This window comes from Parasteatoda tepidariorum, chromosome 9 (genome assembly GCF_982258835.1).
Source record: "Parasteatoda tepidariorum strain Cologne lab strain chromosome 9, Ptep-v5.0, whole genome shotgun sequence".
NCBI classification, from domain to species: Eukaryota; Metazoa; Arthropoda; class Arachnida; order Araneae; family Theridiidae; genus Parasteatoda; species Parasteatoda tepidariorum.
Window position 1 is genome coordinate 60034337 of NC_141763.1, and position 24706 is coordinate 60059042.

The 24706-nt window shown below is 27.5% G+C and overlaps 2 protein-coding genes across 4 annotated transcripts in view; both read right to left on the minus strand.

The window, feature by feature from the left end:
- The window catches only part of LOC147804100 (uncharacterized), a 37408-nt gene extending 23815 nt beyond the window's left edge, over positions 1-13593 (minus strand). The window contains exons 1-2 of one of the 2 annotated variants that reach the window (XM_087151935.1): positions 13362-13593; positions 8167-9342 (exon numbers count right to left, since the gene is read on the minus strand). In XM_087151935.1, the coding sequence (XP_087008061.1) occupies positions 8397-9320 (924 nt within the window). In that variant the 5' untranslated portion in view covers positions 9321-9342; positions 13362-13593 and the 3' untranslated portion in view covers positions 8167-8396. Of the gene's footprint in view, positions 1-8166; positions 9343-13361 lie in introns of those variants that run through there. The other variant, XM_087151936.1, reaches the window with a different exon arrangement.
- Positions 13594-21699: 8106 nt separating this feature from the next.
- The window catches only part of LOC139426666 (uncharacterized), a 41542-nt gene continuing 38535 nt past the window's right edge, over positions 21700-24706 (minus strand). Inside the window, exon 3 of one of the 2 annotated variants that reach the window (XM_087151942.1) lies at positions 21700-22052. In XM_087151942.1, coding sequence (XP_087008068.1) covers positions 21910-22052 — 143 coding nt within the window. In that variant the 3' untranslated portion in view covers positions 21700-21909. Of the gene's footprint in view, positions 22781-24706 lie in introns of both variants that reach the window. The other variant, XM_087151939.1, reaches the window with a different exon arrangement.

A 24706-nucleotide genomic window follows, 5' to 3' on the forward strand; every position in this document is an offset into this window, starting at 1 on the left:
CTTTTTAAATAATAATTTATATAAATTTTGTTTCTTGATTTTAAGAATTAACTTAAGCTGTTATTACTTTTTAGAGAAACTCATGTTTGCAAATTTTGAAAGAAAGAAGTTATCATAGAGTAATGGTAAAAAGTGTGCATTCGGAGCAAAAAAAAAAAAAACGCTCCATTTAAAATCTATAAGCGAAAAACATTGATTTAAATTTTTTTTAATACATAATTCAATAAAAAAAAATTTAAAAATGTCACTCTTAATACGGAGAAAATTATCATTTCTTTCAAAAGAAGTTTATTTATGTCGAATAAAGATACAGATGCAACTTACATCATCATTATTTACAAATCACTAATTAAGATTAGGGCACTCTTTGTAGACGTAAAGTTTCGAAAATTCCTTTGATGTTAAATTATATTTTAAGATAATTTCTGATGGTAGGCGTCATTAAACAATTGAAATTCGTATTGTCATTCAACACAGAGCACCAATTAAGATTTGAGTGCTTCAGTTTTTGAAGAAGTTGTGCAGTTTTCGAAGTCAAGATTTAAACACGTTAGTAAGTTAATCTAAACTTTATGAAATAATATTACGCTATCAAAAATAAAAGTGATGTTTATGATAAAACTCGGGATTAAGGATTTGAAAAAAAACTGTTTCTCTTCTCTCTTTTTCTGGAAATCCTACATATTATTTAAAAATTATATGATTGGATTTGTAGGTATTTTTCTACATTTTAAAAATCATCATCGTTTTTATTTTACTTACTGATAATTCAGAATATTCGAGTTTAAAGTTATATTGTGAGAAAGAATTAATACAAACATATATTAACTATACAACGGCTCCAAATTTGAAGAAAATGGTTTTAAAGACGCGGTTTTCATAATTTTTTAGTAATCAATCTTAATTCATGAATAATTTCGTAACAAGACAATTGAAAACTCAACTCAAGAATAATTTGCAACAAGACAATTACGAACTTAATTCAAGAATAATTCCGCCGCACGAAAATTGCGAATTTAATTTAAAAATAACTTAGTGACAAGAGAATTGCAAAACTAATTTAAGACTAATTTTTAAAAAAGATAAATGCTAAATTAATTAAATATTTTAAAACTAAATTGCTACCCTCAATTCGCTAGAACATTTCGACAAAAATATTTAAAAAAAATCTAAATTCAAGAAGATTTTAATGATTTAATTAAATCAGCTATAAAACTCGATCGAATAAATGTAAGAAAAGATAGAAAAAGAAGCATTGATCACCCGTTTTTTTGTAAAATATAATTGAAATCATAAATACTTTTTATAACACAATGTATAACAATATTTATTGATTTTTTGAGATATCTAAAACTTTCTCTCATTTTATCTAATTTACGAAAGTTATTTTTATTTCAAATTAATCTCTAAATAAATTCTTAATTGTTGTTTTAATTAAACGAGCAAAATTTTTTTAGGACATAAAGAGAAATTTCTCGTAAGGGAAAAATAGTTGCAGTTTGAGCAAAAGACCACCCAAAAAACAAGAACTGAATTATGACAGCTATTTGCATGGAATCAGTCTTAGAAACTCGGCAATATTTCTTGAAGTTGAATGAAAACAAATGATGAATAGAAACTGAATAAATATATGCATTCATGTTCTCTCTTTTACTTTGACTCTTTCACAATGTTTATTGTTATAGCAATAAACATTGTGAAATCTTCCTTAAAAGAAAGAGAATGAGAATGTGTGCCTAACAGAGGAATAGAGTTCATTTTGAAATAAAGTGATGTGTGACTATTGTAAATGAATAAAAGGAAAGCGGGGATCAACCATCAAACTTGACAATAATTTATTTAAATGGACGCTGAATCCATACCTCTTGTTGGGTCCTAAGAAATGTATCATTAGTAATCACTGACATTTTCCGCATCCCGGGTGGAAATAGTTCCACCCACGCCAACACCTGTGAAACAAATTTCGAGGGAGTGGTGGGGGGCGTTTCACGGAAATTCTTATCTTGTCAAGTACTTATGCTTTTGTGCAAGCAGTAAAGCTTATTCAGTTAAATGGTCGTTGAAAATTAATGGTAGGTTCAGTCAAGAATTAACTAAAAATATCGTTTTAAAAACAATTCATAGCACACGGAGCAAAACAAATTTCAGATTTGAAATCAGTACATTCAAATTCGATAGAAACAATTCGGGGCTAAAGAGAATAGAAGGGCTAGTTCATTCTGCTCTTAGAGCTGAAGCTATGATTTCCCTCCTCATGAAGTCATGCTAAACACAGATCTCGGAGATCGCAAGCAAAGATATGAAAACTATGCATCATTCTCTCAGTTAAAATAATTTAGACTTTCTCCTGATATTAGCCTTCAAACTTTGTGCAATTAACACATTATTTCCTGTCAAAAAACATAGTTTTAAATAAATCTCTTGCCCAAAGTATTAAATTAAATACCATTTTAGACTAATAAAAATATATTACTAGTTTTCGTAAATGACAGTAAAAATACTTCTTTTTAAAATTTTCAGTTTTAACTTTTATTTTTAAAAAAAATTTAACATTAATTGCATACATTAACACTTTTATAGCTACATCTTGTTCGATAACATTAATTTGTAAAGTTAGGGTAAATTTAGAATCTTGATTTTGAAATATGCTGCTAATGGCAATTTGTTTTTACTTAATCATTAGGAAACAACAAGCTTGAACGCTAATTATTTTAACAGAATAATAATTTAGGATCGTAAATTATTAGAAATTTTACAATTGTTTATAGATATTTAAATTTAAAAGAATATTATTAAAAAAAAATATTTAGAATATTTACAAACTACGTTATGAAACTAGAAAATTTTTAATTTTTTCGTTTGCCTTCTTTTTTATTTTTTGAAGTAGCTGGGCGGTTTCAGTTTAGATGGGGATGAATTCTTATAAAAGTTCTGAAATGTAAATTAAGCGCATTGCTGCTTCCTTCAATGCATTATATCGTCCCTCTAATTCACTTATAAATTCTTTGATGACACTTTTTGATTTTCTGTCCCATGCACTCTTTGAAAGTGTGCATGGGACTTCCATCCATACTGCTGACGGACCTCCCATAGATAAGAGAGCTTTTGGTAGAGTTAGAGCAATTTTAAAATAATTCTAATCGGCAATCTAAGCAACCGATTTCTCAAATCATCTTCATAATCTTGTTTTAAGAAATGCTTACTGCATATTCGTTATATTTAATATTAACTTTTATATATATTTAATTCGTTATATTTAACATTTCGCTTGCAATATTGAAGCCATTCTTTACACAGTTGTTCATTTACTTTAGGGAACACGTGGAAAATTATATATTTTCCTTTCGTGTTTCTATCAGAATTTTTGTAAGTTGCAATCGCACAAACTGGCATTTCATCAATAATTTTAAATTTTTGTAATTCACTTCTCAAAACTGAGAAAAATCATTATAAGAAACAAAGAATGTCTTGGAATAGGTCACAAAAAGGAAGGCTCCAACATTAGTTATGGCTAGTTAGACCGAACGGTTCGCTCCTGAAGTGAACGCTCAAGCTTTCCGCCACCCTGACGTCACAGGCGAAAATCGGAGGCTTGGCGCGGCGAGAGTTTCTTCAAAGGAGCGAATTAGTTCATCTATTCTCAAAACAATTACTCGTCTGAATGTAAGAAAAGAAGTGTTCCCCAATTTCCTTTATTTTCCGTTTGCATTAAATACAAGAAATTGATATTTAGCATGAAATGGAATAATTTCTTTAAAAAATTTTGTGCATCGCGAATGTTACTCAGATTTGTACACTAGTTATAGAATTTCTACTACACTGCACTAATTCATCATCACAAAAAAGTAAAGTAAAAAAAAATGTTTTTTTTTGTTTAAAACAACTTAAAACTGTAAAGTATCTTACTGTAGGGCACAGATAAATGCACTATGTCTTCCTTTAGACTTCTTTTCAAAAACTTGTTCTTCTAATTATGTGAGGTACTCATAATCCAGAAATTATGGTCGCAATAGGTTAATCAGGAGGTCGAAATTTAGACTTTATTATAATAAATTCACTTTCGCGCATTTCCTCATAGAGACGGAACTAATGAACCAAATTAAGAAATTATTTTTCATGTCCAAAACTTGTATATGCAATGACAATTCCATGAAAAAAAATTGTGTATTTATTTATTCATTTGTTTTGATGCTTAAATTTATGGACAAACAAATTTTGAATAATAAGGTATATAAATATTTACACTTATTCAACATACGTAATTTTGAGAGACTGAATCCGAAATTTGAAAATGAAATTAGAAGAATAGTTTTCAAGAAATGAAATTTTAAAAATACGACTTCTTTGAGATGGTGGAACATGCGAAATAAGAAATTAATATTAAGAGGCTCAACCATTCGACTACACTCCTGACAGAACTATAGGGACTATATTTACCAGATTGCTGCTATCCCCTCCCACCAATATTTTAAGATTTTCGAATCCATCGAAAGAACTGCACATTTGTTCAGAAAAAATACGTTTGTGTGCCTGATTTTCAAATGTCATACTCTGTAAAAAATTCAAAATATCACGATAATATGTATGTGAAAATGTAAAGGCACCTTAGGTGTTTCATCCGTAATATCTATTTTACCGTAAAATTCATTTCTGTGGTAAAATTTTACACCGTAAATTGTACAATAATATATATTTAAATACATATATTTAAATAGATTTATTGTAAATATTGCTGTAAAAATTTCGGTAAATCAGAATTATTTGTTCCGTAAAATTTTATAGTGAAAAGTCCTAGCACCCCGAGTACCCGTAATTCTTAGATTAATTTAATCTGGAATTTTTTACAGTGTCTGCACGAAACAATTGGCATATTTAGGGGTATTTCTTTGAACTATTGAAAATGCCAATTAGCAATTTCCTTATTTATTATTATTGAATAATATCATTTAATTAACTATTATTACTATTATCATTATTGAATAATATCTTTTATTTATTTATTCGTAATGTGCATAAAGGTATTTAAAAAAAACTGTCCGATCAAAGAGATTTGCAAAATCAGGTTTGCCTAAAGTGGCCACATTTTCATTGAGACAAAGCGGGACAAATGGGATGAAATGAGAATTACAATTTAGTTATATATATTTTACTGTATACATTCATATACTTGTACAAAAATGCATTTATTATTAATTATTGGTAGCTATAAAAATATTTGTAAAAAATAATAAATTGAACATCATGATTTTTAATCGAATTAAATTTTTTTTATTTAAAAAAAATTATGATTTTCTTTCACGGTCATATTTTTGATCTGAGTGAATACTTAGCAAAAGATTTGGATCATTTATTAAAATGTCATGAAATATTTCACATGAATTGGTCAAATTATATTTTTAAAGTTTTAATGTTCAACTGCGTTTTTTCAGTTGTCCATATTTTATTGATACTAGAAAAAACACGTTCTGTTGCTACATTTGTTCCTGGAAGGGAGAGCGCGAATTCTACAATTTTCAAAATATTTTGATAAGGAATATTATTCTGTTTAAAATGAAGGAATAACTCGGTTCATTTTTTTGTCTGTTTCCAACATTAATTTTTTCATCTGTAACATTTCATATGTTCAAATTATTCCTTTTTAAAATAGTACTTACTGAATCAAAAATTATTTGTGAAGTTTCACTCAGCAATGAAACAAAATCTAATATTCTATATTTAATTCCAGTTTCTGGATCAAAAAATCTAACAATTGTGGGAAATAATTTTAAATCTTTGTGGTTGGAAGCATCAGAATTCATGGATATAAATGCGCATTTTTCTAATTCTTTCTGCAATTGTGAAAACGAATATGGTGAAAAAATATTACAAATAATTGCTTCGGTTTTTATCCTTGCACATGCATATTTTTTGTCGTATAATGTTTTGATCATTTGCGACGTAGTATTCATTGATCTGAAACTTTGATTTCGAGATCAAGGTTTATGGTGTGGAAAGCAAATAGCCCTTCCGCTAATGCTAGCTGTTTTTCCGTGTTGCCAAAGCTAGCAGTGCGAAAAAACTGTTCCATTTCAGACGATGAAGCGGCATTATTCAAAAGTCTTGAGTGCCTCTTTGTCGCTAGATGTTTAGTAATATCGTTTTTTCAACCATGTGAGACCAAAAATTCAGCATTGCATTTATCACACCGTACCATATAGTCTATTTTGGTTTTTTAAATAAATTGAAATTCTCTGCTTAGCTCTTCATTAAATTTGCATTCTCTTTTTTTACTCATCTTTTATTCTGTGGGTAAATACTAGAAATGAATAAAAAATTTACTGGAAAGGCTAAAAAAGAGTATTAAATTTTGCCTTATTGACCGTTATGTTGTGGCGACTATTGCTCTACCACTATCTTCGTCAATCAAATAATGAGTCAAACCGAACTTCAAATTGAAAACAACAAACTGCACTGTCTACACTTACCTGAATTAAGCCGAGACGTAACGACAATGATCGAACACCACCGAGTAAATCTAACTCGGTACATTGACTAATTATGTTTACTCTGCATGCATTTTACGTGCTTTTTTAATGTATTTTTTATTTCTTTATATTCACTATAATACTTAATAAATAATCGGTAATATATTTTTACAGTACATTTAAAATAAGAAATGCAGATATTTTCTAAAAAGCGGAACATTTTTAAAAATCGGCGGGACGCGGAACAGTTCACTAAAAAGCGGGACTGTCCCGCCAAAATCAGGACGTGTGGTCACTTTAGGTTTGCCCCAATCTTTCTTTGAAGTTGTTTGCCACGCACAATTGCTACTTACGCGGAAAAGATACTTATACAAAAATAATCTCGATTTCAATCACAGTACGTCGTCTTGGTATGTAATGTATTAGATCAAAATTAGTTCTGATGTTCCATTCATTAATGCATTCTATAGCTATAATCTTAATATCATGATCTTGGGGCCAGATTATAATAGTATTCTTTATCATGAGTTTTTTAAATGTAAACTGTGAATACATTTTCTTGAAAAAACTGTACCCCCAGCAGGTGTGCCTGAAACTTTCCTGCTTTGTTAAATATTTTTCCGCAGTTTTATTTCGTTAAAGAAAAAATTCATTACATAAATTAAATTTCTTATTTTTCCAGTGATCTATTTTTACGTTATGCAGTTTCCTATGTTTTTGCAGAAATTTGATCTGGAATTTTTTCACAGTGTCCGCACCAAACAATTTGCGTATTTAAGGTCATTTCCTTGAAAATTGTTCAATTAATTAAATATATATATAAATATCATTCTATTTTCCCCTTTCTTTTGTTATGCTGATCAAACTACAAGGAAGTCTTAAAAAATTGAATAAAATTTTTTTTTTTCAAATTATTTAATTTTTTTATTCTCTTTTTTTAAACTATCATTTAATTTTTTAACTACATTTCAGTTTGATTATCAATCATATATTTCATAAGTTTTAGTTTTTTTAATTACATACAAGGTACTTTAAATTAAAGAAATTAAGAGAATTATTTTCGGAAAAAAATTTCTCCTAAAAATATTTAAAATAATATATACTTTTTGATTAAGTAATTTTTTGGTACTTATTTAAATTTTTAGTTACTATTTCATTTGTAGTCAACATACGTTTCAAAAATTCAGATTAATAAAAGTTTAATTCTTGAAAAAATATGTGTGCATGTTGCCGCCCGAAAAAAAAACATTCTTAACTTTTTACTTAGTTTATCCTTCTCCAATCCATTTTAGTGACTTTTTTTTGTATAAATACTTTCTGAGCAAAAAAATGCCTAATTTCTAAAATACACTCCATACGATTTCCATAAAAAGTTAATTTTGGAAAAAACATAGGAAATATATATATCGCATAGTTTTATTAAAATACCTTCAATGTATATGAGTATGCGACTTCTTTATTGTCAAGTTCCTAAACTTCGCAAGGTGCACTAAAATGTTCCAATGCCAATATCATTGTGTAGCACCTATACTTTCTTAAAGTTCTTCCTCCCTCTCAGCAACTGAAATCATTACTAGCAGGTGTGTACTTTGGGGATAGGTGTGTACTTTGTAGCACCTATACTTTCTCTTCTTGGCTTTAAAATACCACAATGTTGTTAATAATAATTCACTGTACATAAATTGACAAAAAAATGGTAAAATTTCATGCAAAATTTTTTTTATTCTAACAAAGATATGACTCCATTTACAATCCTATAAAAGTTGATGCTCAACAAAACTAAAAATTTACATAGTGATTGACAAGTAAGAAATTAAATGTAAAATTTATAAAAAAATTATACCAAATTTTTTTTAAAAAGTACAATTGATCGCACTAAAATCAAAGGAGATCTCATCCAGTGCAGGTGATCATCATGAGTGAAATTAATATTTAACAACTTCCACTGAAGCACTCAAACTCTGTATTGTCGTAAATTACATCTCCCTCAAAAATGGCAATAGAATTAGTGCAGTCAATTAATATGAATTCGCCATCAATTAAGACATCAGGATCACTGGATTCGGCTTTATCAGAAGACTGCATGTCAGATACTGGAGTAAACCCACACACTGGACAAGATACGTTGTAGTAGAACCAATTGTGAATACACTTATCGTGGAAACAGTGACCACAAGGCAATTGCTTCTCATCCAACTCTTTCAAGGTATTCAAGCATATGGAACAATCAATGTTGAATTCGTAATTCAGAACAACACTATCCAATATTTCTTTTTCAAGAACATGCAGGTCAATCGATCGCTGGGAGCGAACTCTTCTTCTACGATGAATTGGCTTTTTAACTCGTCCTTTGAGTACACTATGAATTTTATCTGCTGGCCCATAATAATCCGATTCTGAAGTATCATCAACTTGGGTGGAAGGCATATGCGTACTTGTAACCATTATGTTAGGCGTAGGAGTGCTATGTATATCATCATCATCAGAATATGAGTTATGTACTTGATTGCTATGGTTTTCAAATTTTCGAAAACATACAGGGCAAGTATCACTGTATTTCAGCCATTTGGATACACACGCGTCATGAAAAAAATGCCCACACGGCAAGAGATGTGGCCAGTCAAGTTCGATATTTAAGCATATAGCACAGTTCATACCTATCTCATAGTTAGCGACAGAGTTCCGCGATATTTCTTCTTCAATGATTGAATTGTCAATTGGACGTCGTGCACGGGTTCTCCGCTTCTGTTTGATTCGTTTCGTATTTGTAGTCTCCACCATTTCGGGAATCTCATTCCTTGGTCGACGGTTCGAATCCCGAATTTCAAAGCGACTTGGACGTCTGCAGCTCATCATGATAGGAAGTTCTGTTTTAAAACTGAAAAAAATAATAAAAATGTAATGGATTTAGCTTTTTTTGATTAAAAAATACTTAAAATATAAATACAATTGTGGTTGACGAAACAAGGAACTCCCTAAGAAATTTTTTTTAAAAATTGAGAATATGTTTTAAATAATACCTTCACATATTTTAATCAACAAACAGTTGTAAACATTGAAAAAAATTGAATTTCTTAAAACTGTAGAGGAAGTTAAGAAACGGGGACTATGTCGTGGTTTTAGGAAAGTTTTTAAGAAAAATATATTTATTTGGAACGTTAGTTTTTTTCACGAATATTATATCTGTTCTAATTAGCAAAAGTAGTCCCCGTCGAGATTTCCTAATTCCTAAAATCAAAATATTTTTAAAGCATTTCTCCTTCAATATTAAATGGTCTTTTTTTTCTAAACAATTAATATTTATAATATAGCTATGGAAAAAAAAGTGAACACGAAACATTTATCTAACAGTAAAAAGAAAATTGGAAACCAAAATGTAGTTACATTTAAAATAGTTAACACAAAATTTACCCTTTTCTAATAATTACATTTAAATTTTCCTCTACTTTGAAGAGTCATTCAGATCCATTTTTTAGGGTTATTTATCAGTACGTTCCAAATTCAGGACGTAATTTTTGAGTTCGATAAGAATGATATTACATAAAAAGTTTTATTTATGTAATATTTAAAGTGAGTTATTAATGTTCTTAACCTCTCGATTAAAACACTCAGGGTTTCTAATAGCTAAAACAACGCATACTCTTTGAGTTAGTTATTCGGTGGAAATTTGGAATGAATGTTTAACTCATAAAAAAGTAATAGCACTATCAGTTAGTTAAACTCTGGATTTTGTGTGTCAAGGAAGCTATCTGCCTTTATTTCTATACTTTTTTTGATTTTTGACTCAAAACAATATATAAACAATATAAATAAATAATATAAATAATAATATAAATAAATAATATAAATAAATAATTAAATATCAAAAATTTATTACGAAAATGAGAGAAAGACTAGAATGGGTATACTGAATACAACACATTTTATTTTTCTACCGATTTCACATTCAATAAAGGATAGGCCAGGAGTGACAATTATTTTACAAAATAACAATACCGTTCGTCATTAATTCCGTATTCAAGAATTTAAATATTAAATTAAATTATTAAATTCACAAACTCGAAAAATATAATTTTTTTCCGGAAAAAGTTTCTAAAAGACTATATAACTACAAGCAATAAAACACTTGATTACTTTTCTGAGTAAAAAACTTAACTTGTTGAAAAAATTGGGTTGCAAAAAAAACCTTAAGCAATCTATCCTCATTTTTTTAAAAAGTCATACATGTTTAAATTAAAAATCAATTCATGTGTAAATGCAGATGGAAAATCAATTTTACAAAAAATAATAAATAAATAAAAATTACTCAAGCTATGAATTTTGCTAACGTTTTAAATGCTACTTTGGATAATGGAATAAAACTCAATCTTTATAGATACATTAGAAAGTACGATTACATTGAATAGTACATAATTAAGTTTGAACACAATTTAGTTCACATTTAAAACTTTATTTAATTCAACTTAACAAAAGCTATCCTTTAAACCATATTTAAATATGAATACGTTTAACAGTAAGTTGAATTAAATATTGTTTAAATGCTGAGTAGTGAAATAAAATATGAAGACAAAACAAAGAAATGAAAGGACAATGACAACGTTTGAATAAAAATTAAGAAATAACTAGAAGAACAATAAGTGGAATAAAACCAATTTGTTTAAAAAAAAACAACATAATATCATTTAACTGAATAATATTTTGCAATATTAATTTTCAATATGTAATTTTTGTAATATTAATTTTAAAAAATATTTAGAACTAAACACTGAATTACTTAAATAAGCCCATTTAATTTCATTCTAATTAACAAAAATCATTATATTTCCATTTGAAAATAATTGAAATGAAATATTGAGTTACATACGTAAATTTAACAATTCTCTATTTAACCTCACAAAAATGTCCCCTTGAAATAAAATAAAAAATGCAGCAAATTAATGAATTCCTAACACTTAAATGTAAATGAATTGATAACTCAGCGTATACAAAATGGAATAAAAGCTACCTAATAATAATACACCTCAATATTCCATTTAATTAAATTCTTTTTGACAAAAATCAGTCTATATCTATTAAAAAATATTTCATATTAAATATTGAGCCAGCTACGTTTAATTCTAATACCCAAATAAATTGAACAGTAATTTATTTTAATTCAACTTCACAAAAATTTACCCATTAAATGAATAACTGGGAGTATAAAAAATGGAATAAAAGCTATATTTATAAAAGTATAGCACAAATTACATTTTAATTAAATTCTAGCAAACAAAAATCAGTACATAAAAAATTATTTAAAATTAAATATTGAATTATACTTATATAAATTTAACTGCACTTTTATTTTAATTTAACTTCAAAAAAACATGCCTCTCAAATTAAAAAAAAAGGCGAAAACTATAATATTAATATACTTAACACTGAAATATAATTTGGTGGATAACTAACAAAAGGGAATAAAAGCTAAATTTACAAAAATGCAACACACCGTACAATTTAATTAAATTCTAGCCAACAAAAACCAGCATAAGTTTCTTAAAAAATATTTAAGATTACATATTGAATCATACCTATATGAACTTAACTGCACTTATATTCGATTCATCTTCACAAAAATATGACTCTCAAATTAAAGAAAAAGAAAGTCAAACTATAACATTAATATTCTTAACAATTAAATATAAGTTGATGGTTAACTGAGGGTGAACAAAATGGAATAAAAGCTACTTCTATATTGAAAAACAAAGAAGTTTTCTTCAGAAAACAACCAAGCTATAAATTTTGACAAAGCTTTAATAAAAAGTAGCAAATAACTGGGAAAACTTTTAAATATTTAAAGTTAAATTTAAATATTGAGTTACCTATATAAATTTAACAGGGTTTTCATTTAATTTAACTCCGCAAAAATACGTCCTTTAAATTTTAAAGAAAAATGCTGAAAATTCAAATATTAACATACATAACACATACCTATATCATGGTGGTTAACCGAGAGATGACAAAATGTAGTGAGAGCTATAGTTAAATTCTCTTTTTTTTTTAAAAAAAAATCAGTCTATTTAAAAATATTTCGCTTCAAGTATGGAATTACTTAAATTCAATATTAATACCTAAATAAATTAAACAGCAATTTATTTTAATTCAACTTAACAAAAATTTACTAACAATTTACAAAAAATTTACTAAAATAATTATGTCCCTAACACTCAAATATAACTTGGCGGGACAAACTAAGATAAGAGAGATAACTTGAGAGTGGACAAAGCGAAATAAAAGCCATTTTTATAAAAACAGAACAAAACATGCTATTTAATTAAATTCTATTTAACAAATTACCCTATTAGTAGATAATTTAATAATACTTGAATAAAATCAACACAGTATTGTTTTTTAATTAAACTCACAAAATTTACCCCTTAAGTCAGCAGAAAAAAACATTAATTTTCCTAAATATAAATACATATTCGAAGATAATATGAATTGGAGTTATTATAAATAGGTCATTTAAATATAAATTGGCGATTAACTAAGAGTGGCTAAAATCGAATAAAAGAAATTTTTATTAAAATGCAATGCAACGTACAATTTAATTTATTTCTATTCAACAAGTATCAGTATAAATTTATATCAAAAAATTTCAAATGAACATGAGGCTACTTAAATAAATCCAAAAACAATTCTTTCAATTCAACTTCATAAAAAGATACTCTTTAACTCAAAACACCGAAGATCTGATTATTTTAACAATATTGTAGACGGTATAAACAGAATGAAAAATGTTTCTAATCTTAAAATTGATAAACATATCATAATTTCAATAAGCCCACAAATTCAGTAATAAAATGTAATAATTTATAAACTCACAAAAATTAAAATGAACCATTTAAATGTACTTACCCTATTTGAAGTAAGGATGAAGACGTTAATTATTGCTGTAGAATCTCGTAGCTGATGCTCCGTTTTTTGTCGAACTGCTCCACGGATAAAATAGAAAATGTTTCTTCACCACAAGATGCTTCACAGACAATTTCCGAAGACCAAATAGTCAAGACTTTCTAAGAGATGTACTTTCAATATTTCAAGAATACCAATTAATTGCACAATAGTTCTTATCTGTTAACTTCTAACCAATCAAGTACGCACCCAGCTTCATCCATGTAGAGGCAGTAACCCCCCCTCTCCATTGAATACAGTTTCAACCCCGTTTTAACAATAAACATCATTTTAACACCATTTTACCTATTTATGAGAAATAGACTGATAAGGAATTCTACAAGACCTGGAAAGGAAATCAAGTTGAAACCTGGGTAAGGGAGTATGGGAAAGAAATACTTAGACCAGCATCATTTTGACCCTTTTCTGCTTAATTTTGTACTTGAATTTAGTTATTTAAATTTTCTTTGTTTGACTATAACTTAAAAAAATTTTAATGATGGTTATCCATCTACGGGGCAATGTCTTCAGAAAAAAAGACAAATAATAATATGATATCTCTGCCCTATTAGACATGAGGAAATTACACAAAATCTTTAAGATCATGTGACGAAATATTTGGTAAAAATTAATTTAGAACAATAAAGCCATGTATTTATAAATTTTACGTGAGCACTTTATAACAAATAAATTTTACAAAAAATACTTAAGAAAGAGAAATTAGAATTTTTAATTCATGCTTTTAATTTCATTGAATTTTATTTAATTAGGAGAGTATGAAAAAGTATTAATTAAATAATCTTGCAATGTGAAATGTTGAAAAACAATCATAACTTTCAAAAATCTCAGAGCTGAAAGATATTGAAATAAACTAAAATTTATATTTGAAACAAAATCAGCAAAACCTTAAAATACACTGCCATGATTTTTAATTTTATAGATATTTCTAATCTATTAATAGTAAACATTAATTTTTTAGGGATCGGTAACAACATTGTTTAAAATCGCATTTAAATTTCTCCCCTTTTAAAACTAAGATCTTCTGCAAAATAATATCTTTTAAATACTTTTCCAAAATACATTTAAATTAAGAAAAAATTAAATCACAAGAGTTGTTGCCGAGATTTCATTTCGGTGGAGTCCCGAATTTTAAATTTCAGTCATAAATACTTTAATCTGTAATAACTGTTAGTTATAGTTTTGAAATATATTTTCAACTTTTAATCAACTTTTTTTTTAATTTATTGAATATGTTTAGTATTTTCTGACTACAAGAAATATGATCACTTGGATTAACTATTTTCAATCAGGAATCCCTATGTGATGTGCGTAAAATAAATTCAGAACTATAAATTAGAAGACGCGGTTTTCGTAGTTTGAAAACAAGACACAGAAGCGTACTATTCGTAAGTAAGCACATATTTTAAGTTTTCGCATTTTCACCGAATCATCACTGATTTTGCCTCTTCCCTTGAAGTTGAAAAAAACTAAACTTGGGACAACGTGAACTTTCGAGATGAATTAAAAATCTAAAATTATTTTTATATACATTTTGTAACTGTCAATATTACTCAGAGATAATTAACAATAATACAAAATATACTTTTTAAAAAGATGGAAATCACAATTTTAGATCACGTGTTTTTATAAGATGAACCGAAAAACCATGAAAATTTTGGTTTTGACATTTTGTAATTATCGTGATAATTAGGGGCTAATTAGCATAAATGGCAGTGTTACTAAATAACATATTTTTACTAAGATGGAAAGTCTCAAATTTTGTCCAATTTTGTAGCAGGTAAAGGGAAAAAATAAGAAAATATTTCATTTTGATATTTGTAATTATAGGGCCAATTACAATACATCACAGTATTACCAAATTACGCGTTTTAACCAAGATGAAAGTCTCAAATTTAGAAAATGTTATTTATATCACACATAAAGAAGAACTTAAAAAAAATTCATTTCGATATTTTGTAAGTGTTAGATAATTACAAAAATGGCAGCACTACAAAATAGCACATTTTCAAAATTAAAGTCTGAAATATCGACCATTTATTTCGTAACAGATATATGGAACAGATATAATTTAGGCGTAATTTACAGTAATGCCAAACAACACTTTTTACCAAGATGGAAATCACAGTTTTAGATCATGTGTTGTGATAAAATAAACCGATGAACTAAAACATTTTCATTCTGAAATTTTGTAAGTATCGCGATATTCAGGGAGTAATTAGCATAAATGGCAGTATTACTAAATAACATTTATTTACGAAGACGAAAGTCTCAAATGTTGACCAGTTTCGTATCAAATATAGGGGAAAAAAACGAAAACAAATAAGCAAATTTTCTTTTCGATATTTTTAACGATCGTAATAATTAACAAAAATATCAGAATAGCAGGTTTTTAAGAAAATTAAAGTCTAAAATTTTGGCCATTTAATTCGCATCAGATATAGGGAAAAAGAAAAAAAAATATCATTTCAATATTTTGTATCTATCAGGGTAATTAGCAAATAGGGCAGTATTACTAAAAAACACTGTTTTATCAAGATTAAAGTCACAAATGTTGACCATGTGTTTCGATCCAGACATAAGAAAAACTAAAAAAAACTCAATTGGATATTTAATAATTATCGGGATAATTAGGTAGTAGTTATCCCAATTAAGTTTTGCAAAATGAAAGTTAGAAACAAGTCTGAAATGGTGACCATATCGCTCACGGGCTCCGATACCACAACTCAAAAAAATCAAGTTTTGAGATAAGTTGGTTTAAAGTTTTCATTTCTAAAGAAAATGCATAGGAAATGCTTCAGTTTGCTTAAACGAAGATTACCTTCAAATTGAATTATGGGCTGTGCTAGTATTGCTGCTGAAAGAATGTGTATTTTCATATTTACACCTGTTTTTAATCCAAAAAGCAGGTTTTTTGAGTTGTGCCACTATTGCAGCCCATGAGCAATATGTTTCGGACCAGATAGAAGGTAAAACTAAAAGCATTTCACTTGAATATTTTGTAATTATTGGGATAATCAGGTAATAATTATCCCAATTAAGTTCTTTTTTACGAAAAATATCTTTTTTTTGTGGATCTTGAGTTCCATAAATTATACGAAATGAAGAATATTTTTTATTTATGCAAAACTTAAAATCATTCGTAATTACATTGTTTGAAAAATTCATCAAAAGCTTTAACTAGTATAAATATGACATGTTTTTATTTTATTTTCATTTTAATAAAAAGCATTTTTTTACGTATCAAAATATTGAGCAATATACTTTATTTGAAAAATAATCAAGCAAATCATGCCGATGTCGTAAACTTCAATATCCGAATAACATGAATAGAAAAATTTAAAAGCCTTAAAATTATATATATATTTATATTTCTTTACTAAGCGCAGTAAATTAATTTTAATATATATTTTTCATACCTATCAAAAATCTATCCATAGCTACAATCAGAAATTTTCATTATAGGATACTTCCTAATTTCGATATCAAAATATTCTATTTCGTTACGTTACGTTAAATAACATTAATAGTTTAAAAAAAAACTTTTTTTTTAAACTTTTTAAATCAATAATAGCACATTGGCTTTCTTGAGATAATAAATAATGTATAATAATAAATATAAAAATCATTGCTACATACAAAGACAGACAAAGAGATAGAAAAACATAAAATATTTAAGTATTAGTCCATAAATTTTTATAAAACAACTTTTGTTTATGATATTTTCCTTTTGCAATTTAGTAAAAAATCTCATCTTATCTCAAAACGTGCCTTAAAGCAATTGGATATTTAAAAAAAAACATGCCGTTGTTTTAAAGAATCAATAATTTTATTATTCATTTAATTCATTTAATCACTCATTTTTTTCTATGAAAAATAAATGCTATTTCTGATTTCTACATGTAGATCATTTTACTTTAATAATTCTATTTGTATGTATCTTGAATAAAAAAAAAGACCACCCGAGCGTCACAGGAAACTAAATCATTATTACTATTTGAACTAAATAATTTTTGGGAAAAGACCATATATCTTGAAATTGAAAGAAAAACTATGATGAATAGAAATGGTTCGGGGGACTGAATTCATAATTCCTGAATTTACTTTCACTCAGTTGAAAAATGTTTATTGTTACTGTATAATAACATTCTTCCTTCAAAAAAGTAAGAAGAAAGTATGAATCTAAAGTATGAATGCATCATTGGAAAATCTTGCAAGGAACAAAAAGTCAGAAGAAACCCCCCATCAAACTTGACAATAAATTACTTAAATCAGATATTCCTATTTTTTGAAACCACACAGGTTTCAGGCCTTAACAAAGAAATTATTTTTATTCCAAGAAGGTTTCCGTGTTTTTTGTGTTTCTGTGTTAAAGATTGTTAAGCCCGAACACAACCCATCTATTCAAGTTTGTAGTTTTAAGATCCACGTGTCTTCTGTCATTGTGTTATTGACCAAAAACATTGCAATCCATCTACATTCCCACATTTTAAGGTGCACTAAATAAGTAATCAATCATTACGCATGACAGATCTCCCAGCGAGTGCTGGTTTAAAATGCAGTGAATTAAGGGGTTATTTCATGCTAGATGTCACTTAAGAGGACACTATAACGCGGGATAAACTTTTCATTGCTAATTCTATCTCCCCTCTATAACTAATTTAAAATTTAGCGTATGGGAAAAAAAGAGTCCAAGCAAACCATAAAATTCATAATTTTTTTTTTAAATTTCAAAATACAAACAAATTATTGTAGAATTACGTAGTTGCTGCATAATCCTGAATATATCTGCCATAATTTGTTTTAAGTTTGATATTTTAAAAATACACATGCTGCATTTGAAACTTCATGGTTCACATAAAATCATTTCGATAAAAAAAATATAATATAATGAAATATAATTTTCTACGTTTAAATGTTACCAATAATTAATGTTTAAAATAATTATTGCTATTAATAATTAATGATATCAATAATTAATGTTTAAACACTCAAAGTTTAAGATGAACTTGCATTTTAACTACGCTAATATCCTTTTTAAAGGAAAATCACCACAGTATAATGAGGCAGTTAAGTTTTTATTTCATAGGACAGTTTTACAAAAAATGTCGCGGATCAACTATAAGAGGCAAGTCATATAAGTTAAAGTGATAAACGTTTTTAAGAACTTAGGAATGTTATTTTCATATCTATCTAAAAATAATAAAATTTTATACGCAATCCTTATTTCAAATTGAATTACTAAAATATATCAAAGCATTTGTATAATTGTTTTCACATTTTTACAAACAAAAATGTATCGAATTTAATTTTAGAAATAAACATACTGATATGACCAAAAAATCTGTAAAAAAATGAAAACTCAACACTTGCTTTAGTAATAATTACCCTAAAAATTAATGTGCTAATAATTAAGCCACAAAAAGTTCAATATAAACTCCCTGTGAAAAGAAGTTAAGTCAAAAATTCCAGAATATGGTAAAATTAGCTATGTTTCTGGCTTTATGGGGATACCGAAATGCACGAAAATTTTCACTGAAGCGCTTTGGTATTTATTTTTGTTAATATTAACAAAAAAATGGTTTTATTACAATACTGCTTGGTAGTAAGTAAATGAGGTAAAAGTTGCATATTTTATCATGATACATAAAACAAGGCCTACAATTCATTTGGTTCCATCTACTTTTAATTTTAGTTTTTATATTAAATGTGTGGTAATAAGAACTATAATTTTGAAAAATGGAATTGCATGAAACCGGTACCATACGAACGGAAAAATTATCGAATGAATTATTTAAATACCTTATGATTATATTTTAATACAAAAATAATAATTTTTTTTTATCAGAATGGCATTTTCAGACGAATATTTTTCCCATTTAATAAAAAGAATTCAAGCTGTTAATGATTTATATACTTGGCTCCCTGCCTATCAGAATGATGTCTGTTCTGTGAACTTTATTTCAAGTTAAAATTTTCAAATCCATTAATAGCAATAGTAAAATTGACTACAACATTTATACTATATTTTTCTACAATTTTTTAATTAAACAAGAACTACATTTTTTAATTAACAGAAGAGTTTAAAAAACATAAGCACATTCGTTTGATTCATTAAATTTAAAATTAAAGATGTAAAAGATTTTGAAAGTTTACTTAATTTTTTTGTTTCTTTGCTGTAAAGTTCATTCTAAAATATATAGAGCTTTTTTCGATAGGTATTGAATATGTATTTTCCCTAAGGAATGATCATTAAAATTAAATTATAATAAGCATTCTATTATTTATTTAAATTCACTCTCAGTTTTTAGTTGGATTCCTTTGCTCTTCCTGATTCGTAATTTTTTTAACTCTCACTCTTTCAATACATCTATGAAATATAATTTACGCCTGTAATTTTTTTCTTTCGTGTTATTCCTAGGCCTTCAATACTTAAGAGAATATAAATTTATAGCTAGTCAGATAAGAAAAAGCAGAATTTTTCACTATTTTAACTGTATACCCAACAAAACTTGATTTAGAAAAAAACAGCGATAATAAATTTATTAAAGAACAGTTGTGTCATGTTTTGATATAGTAATGCTTCCATTCTTGTGAATTTGACCATAAAAAGTTGAGATAAAAGTACTTTGATTTTATAAGTATCATTATAAGTAACAGTCGGTGTGCCTCATTTAATTTTAATTAAATAACAATTGAATAATATCGTAATTCATTGCTTTAAATTAAAAAAAACACAAAATTTCAAGTAGTAGTAGTAATTGTAGATTTTGCATTTAAAGTTGACCGCTTGAGGGACACAGAAAACTTAAGTAGTATTATTGTCAGTCGGCCATATCCCCATCATTCCGACAGTATCGCAGAATTCATGGCCTTTCATCCCCAGTTTTTTCAGAATGCCGTTTTTTTTAACTGGAACTCACTGATAGTTAAAAGATAGGAAGGGGAAAATACGTTCCCCTTAACTCTGTCCAAAATCATTAGTTTTGAAAGAAGGAGTAACAGGTGTTAACAAATTGCTGATTACCTCAAAACTGCATGTTTCCTAAGAAGAGAAGTTAAGCACCTTTGGTGACTAATAAAAGAATTCTACTTTTTATTTCTATTTTTTCCCTTCTTTTCAATGATATCGCGAAATTAAATACTTATAATATTTTGATTTCGCTTTATCATTAAAATAATATTTGCAGTGTATTACTTTCGAAATGTTCTACTGGCAAATATTTTCTTAACTTACAAGCATTATTACTGTTCACTTTTTTTATTCAATCCGTCATTTCATTATTAGTTCTCCTTTAATGTAGGTGGCTTAGCAAGAACTGAAGAAAGAATGGAACAAACAATTTCGAAATATTGTTTTAATTTGAAAATTTCAGAATTAAGAGTCAATATTTAAAAAAAAGTGCTTTAAAAGTGATTTACCTTTGAAGCAGATTATAAACTCAACTGAGAAGAGAATGATTCCACTTATTGGTTGTTGAATAAGTTTTTCTTAACATGCATTTTTTTAGTTTTTTTAATCCTTTTACGTTTTAATAGAAATATTGTGTGATTCAAATTTTAGCTAAAATGTGCTTTACTTTTTTCAAATTTAAAGCTTGGGTTATTTATATATGTATATAAATATATATATATATATATATATATATATATATATATATATATATATATATATATATATATATATATATATATATATATATATATATATATATATATATATATATATATATATATATATATATATATATATATATATATATATATATATATATAGTGATTGAATATACGTCATTTTCTTCATCCAAACATCAAAAAAAATTCGAACAATATGAGGTGGGTTATGAAATGTATTTTTTTTTTTACAATTATTTACTTCTATGTGACTTAAATTTAAATATTAGGCATTAAAATATCTTTCTATGAAAATTAAAAGTTTCTGTCAAGAGTATGAGCAAATTTGGAAAGTTTATCTAACAATCGATTGAAATTGTGGTTTTTAAACTTCACTTACTTGTAGTTATTCAAAAATTTAAGATTTTGTTTTAAAGATCCATTTTCCTAAAGGCAAGAGTTTTCTGCAATAACAACCTTAAAATCAGTAATTAGTTATGTATAACAAACCTAAATTTTATAGTTCCTATAAGTTCTTATTTAATCTAATTCTCTAAGTCTTCTTTTATATGAAACTTATTCTGTTTTCAAAGGAAAAAACAGGTTATCAAAGGAAAAAATAAATATCCTTTCAGTTTTTAATTTTTTTGCTTGATTGAATAAGTATAACATATAAAATAGTAAAATTTTATTTAAAATTTCATTCTTTTAACATATGAATTTCATCTACAATCCTATAAAAGTAACACGCAATAAAAATTAATCACAGTGTCTTGTCAAAAATTAAATGAAAACATGAAAAAAATAACTATACAATTTTTCAGAAAAAATACCGTTGATAATACTAAAATCATAGGTGAACTATTAGCTAAAATAATGTTTAAACACTTTCAGTGAGATTCTCAAAGTCTACATTGTCTTGTATTGCATCTCCCTCAAAAATGGCAATAGAATCAGTACAATCAATTAATATGAATTCACCATCGATTATGATATCAGGATCACTGGACTGTGGTTCATCAGGTGACAGCACTTTAGAAACAGCACATACTGGAACACAGTTCTTCAGAAAGACACTATCCAATATTTCCTTCTTAAGTGCCAGTTGTTCAATCGATTGCCTGGCTATAACTTTTCTTCTACGGTAAATTGGCCTTTTAACTCGTCCTTTGAGTACACTATGAACTTTGTCTGCTGGCCTATGGGAATCCGATTCTGAAGCATCATTAACTCCGGTGGAAGGCACGTGTACGCTCGTAGCCAAACTCTCAGGTATAGGATTTCTATGCATGTCATCATCAGAATAAGAGTTAGGCACTTGATTGGCATGAACCTGGTTTTCCCAATTTCGGAAACATACAGGACAAGTATCATTGTGTTTTAACCAATTGGATACACACACGTTATGAAAAATATGCCCACATGGCAAGAGATGTGGCCAGTCAAATTCGGTGTTTAAACACAGAACGCAGTCCTCAAAACCATCTAACTCATTATTTCGTACAGATTTATGCGATGCCTCTTCTTCACGTGGACGGCATACAAGAGCTCTCTGTTTGCGATTGATGCGTCTTTTACTTGTGGTACTGGCGCTTCTTGTAGGTGCATTTGTCCCAGCCTTCAACGTGCTTATGTCCTGGATGTTCTTGATCTTCTCTGGAGTTTCAAAAATAATTCTACGATACGAATTTCGAATTTCAAAACACCTTGAGCGACTGCAAGTTGTCATGATCTAAGGTATTATTCAAAGCCTGAAAATAAAAAAAAGGGTACAATTAAAAATGGGCGCATAAAATTTTATTTATTAAATTATTTTCAACTTAGCTATGAGCAAATTCATAATTGAAAATAAGGTCGAAATGTTGATTAATTACTAACATATTACTAATTAGGCTAATGATTTACTAAATCAGTTATTATTTAAAGTTCTTAATTTATTTATAAATAATTACTATATTTACAATTTTTCTCTATGATTTATTTGCTAATTTCAAGTTTCTTATTTGTTTACTAATTTCAATTATTTTAGTAAAATTGTGAATTTCAGGAAACCTGATGTTAATTGCATAATTTTTGTTAAGCAGCAAATTCTTTTAATGCTTCTTAGCTTACATTTAGTATTTATATTTCAAACTATTTCATAAAATAAGTGCAGATTCATTCTAATTAAAGAAATTTATTACTAAATTAAGATTATAAGTACACTTCTATTCCTGTCTATTGTCGATGAAACAATCTTTTGAGTAATTGGAATGTAATTCTTTATTAAATATAAATTGCTTTGTACAAACCCAAGGAGATATAGATTCGTTCGATATTCAAAGTTTTCGGATAATAACAATTGTCTTAAGCAAATCTTATCTATCTTTGCCGGCGTTTGAAATTACCACGGAACTATTATCAGGCTTTACATGTTTGTCAAAATTGTTTCTAAGTCTTGGTGACTATGATCATTGCAAATGAATTTTATTAAATTAAAATCTAATTTTAAAGCATTTCATCAGCTATCCAAGATATGTCCAAGAAGAAAAAGCATTTAAAAAAAATTTGATATTGTCCAGATATATTGCAGAAAATATGTGTGCTACTCTTTTAAAAAAGTTACGTAAAAATTGAAAAATGTAAAACAGGGGACAAAAAGAGAAAAAACAAGTAAAAATCTGCTTTGCATGAGTTTGCAGGAAACTTTTTAACTCTCATTTTGCCTGAATTTTGTCAAAATTTTGAACAAATAGACTTCATTTCCTAAATCACAGTCTTGAAACAAAAAAACATGATTCTGTGATATAAACGAAACTAAACTCAGTGGCGCGACAGCCCATAGAGGTCCAAGGCCTACTGTGCCCATCTCAGTTTTCTTGATCTTGGGCTCTGGGGTGCAGGAGCAGATTTTTCGGGTTAGGCGGTCAGCCGAACGCTCAACCCCCAGTGTTTAGTTCCCAAGCATGCTTGGTACTCATTTATCCACCCACTGAAGGGATGAAAGGCTGAGTCAACCTTGCCCGGATCAAGGATCAAACCCCGGACCTGTGGCACGGGAGTGCGAAGCGCTACCAATAAGACACCGGGCGTCAGTGATATATCAGATGTTTTAAATAACATAAACTAACTTTATTTCTTAAAGAACAGCCTGAAATTTCAATGCAAAAAGGCTGGTAAACTTCTGAGTTAAAACTCATTATAGAACGATTTCATTAATTTTATTTTAAAAATATTTTCATACTTTACAATATAAAATGCCAAACGTTTTAAATACACTTAACTAATATTATTCCCTACATCAGAGTCTAAAATTTGAAACAAGATAATAAAAAAGATTCTGAGATAAAAATATCCAAAACTTTCCTAAATTTAATTAAAAAACTATTTAAAAGAAATTTATATACTTTACTATATAATGTAATATCAAATATTCTAAATAACATTATTAACATCATTTCCTAAACTGCATTCTAAAATTTGAAAAAATGAAGAAAAGAAAGAATCGACATTATTCTGAGACAAAAAATCCTAAAAAGGTTTTTATAAATTTTAAGTAAAATCTATATTTTATAGTTTGCTGTATAATATAAAATTCATATCATTACTGCCATATTTTTTTAAACAACCCCCTAAAATTTAAATAAAAATAAAAAAATGTCTTACAACTTTTCTGAGGTCAAGCACTTAATATATTG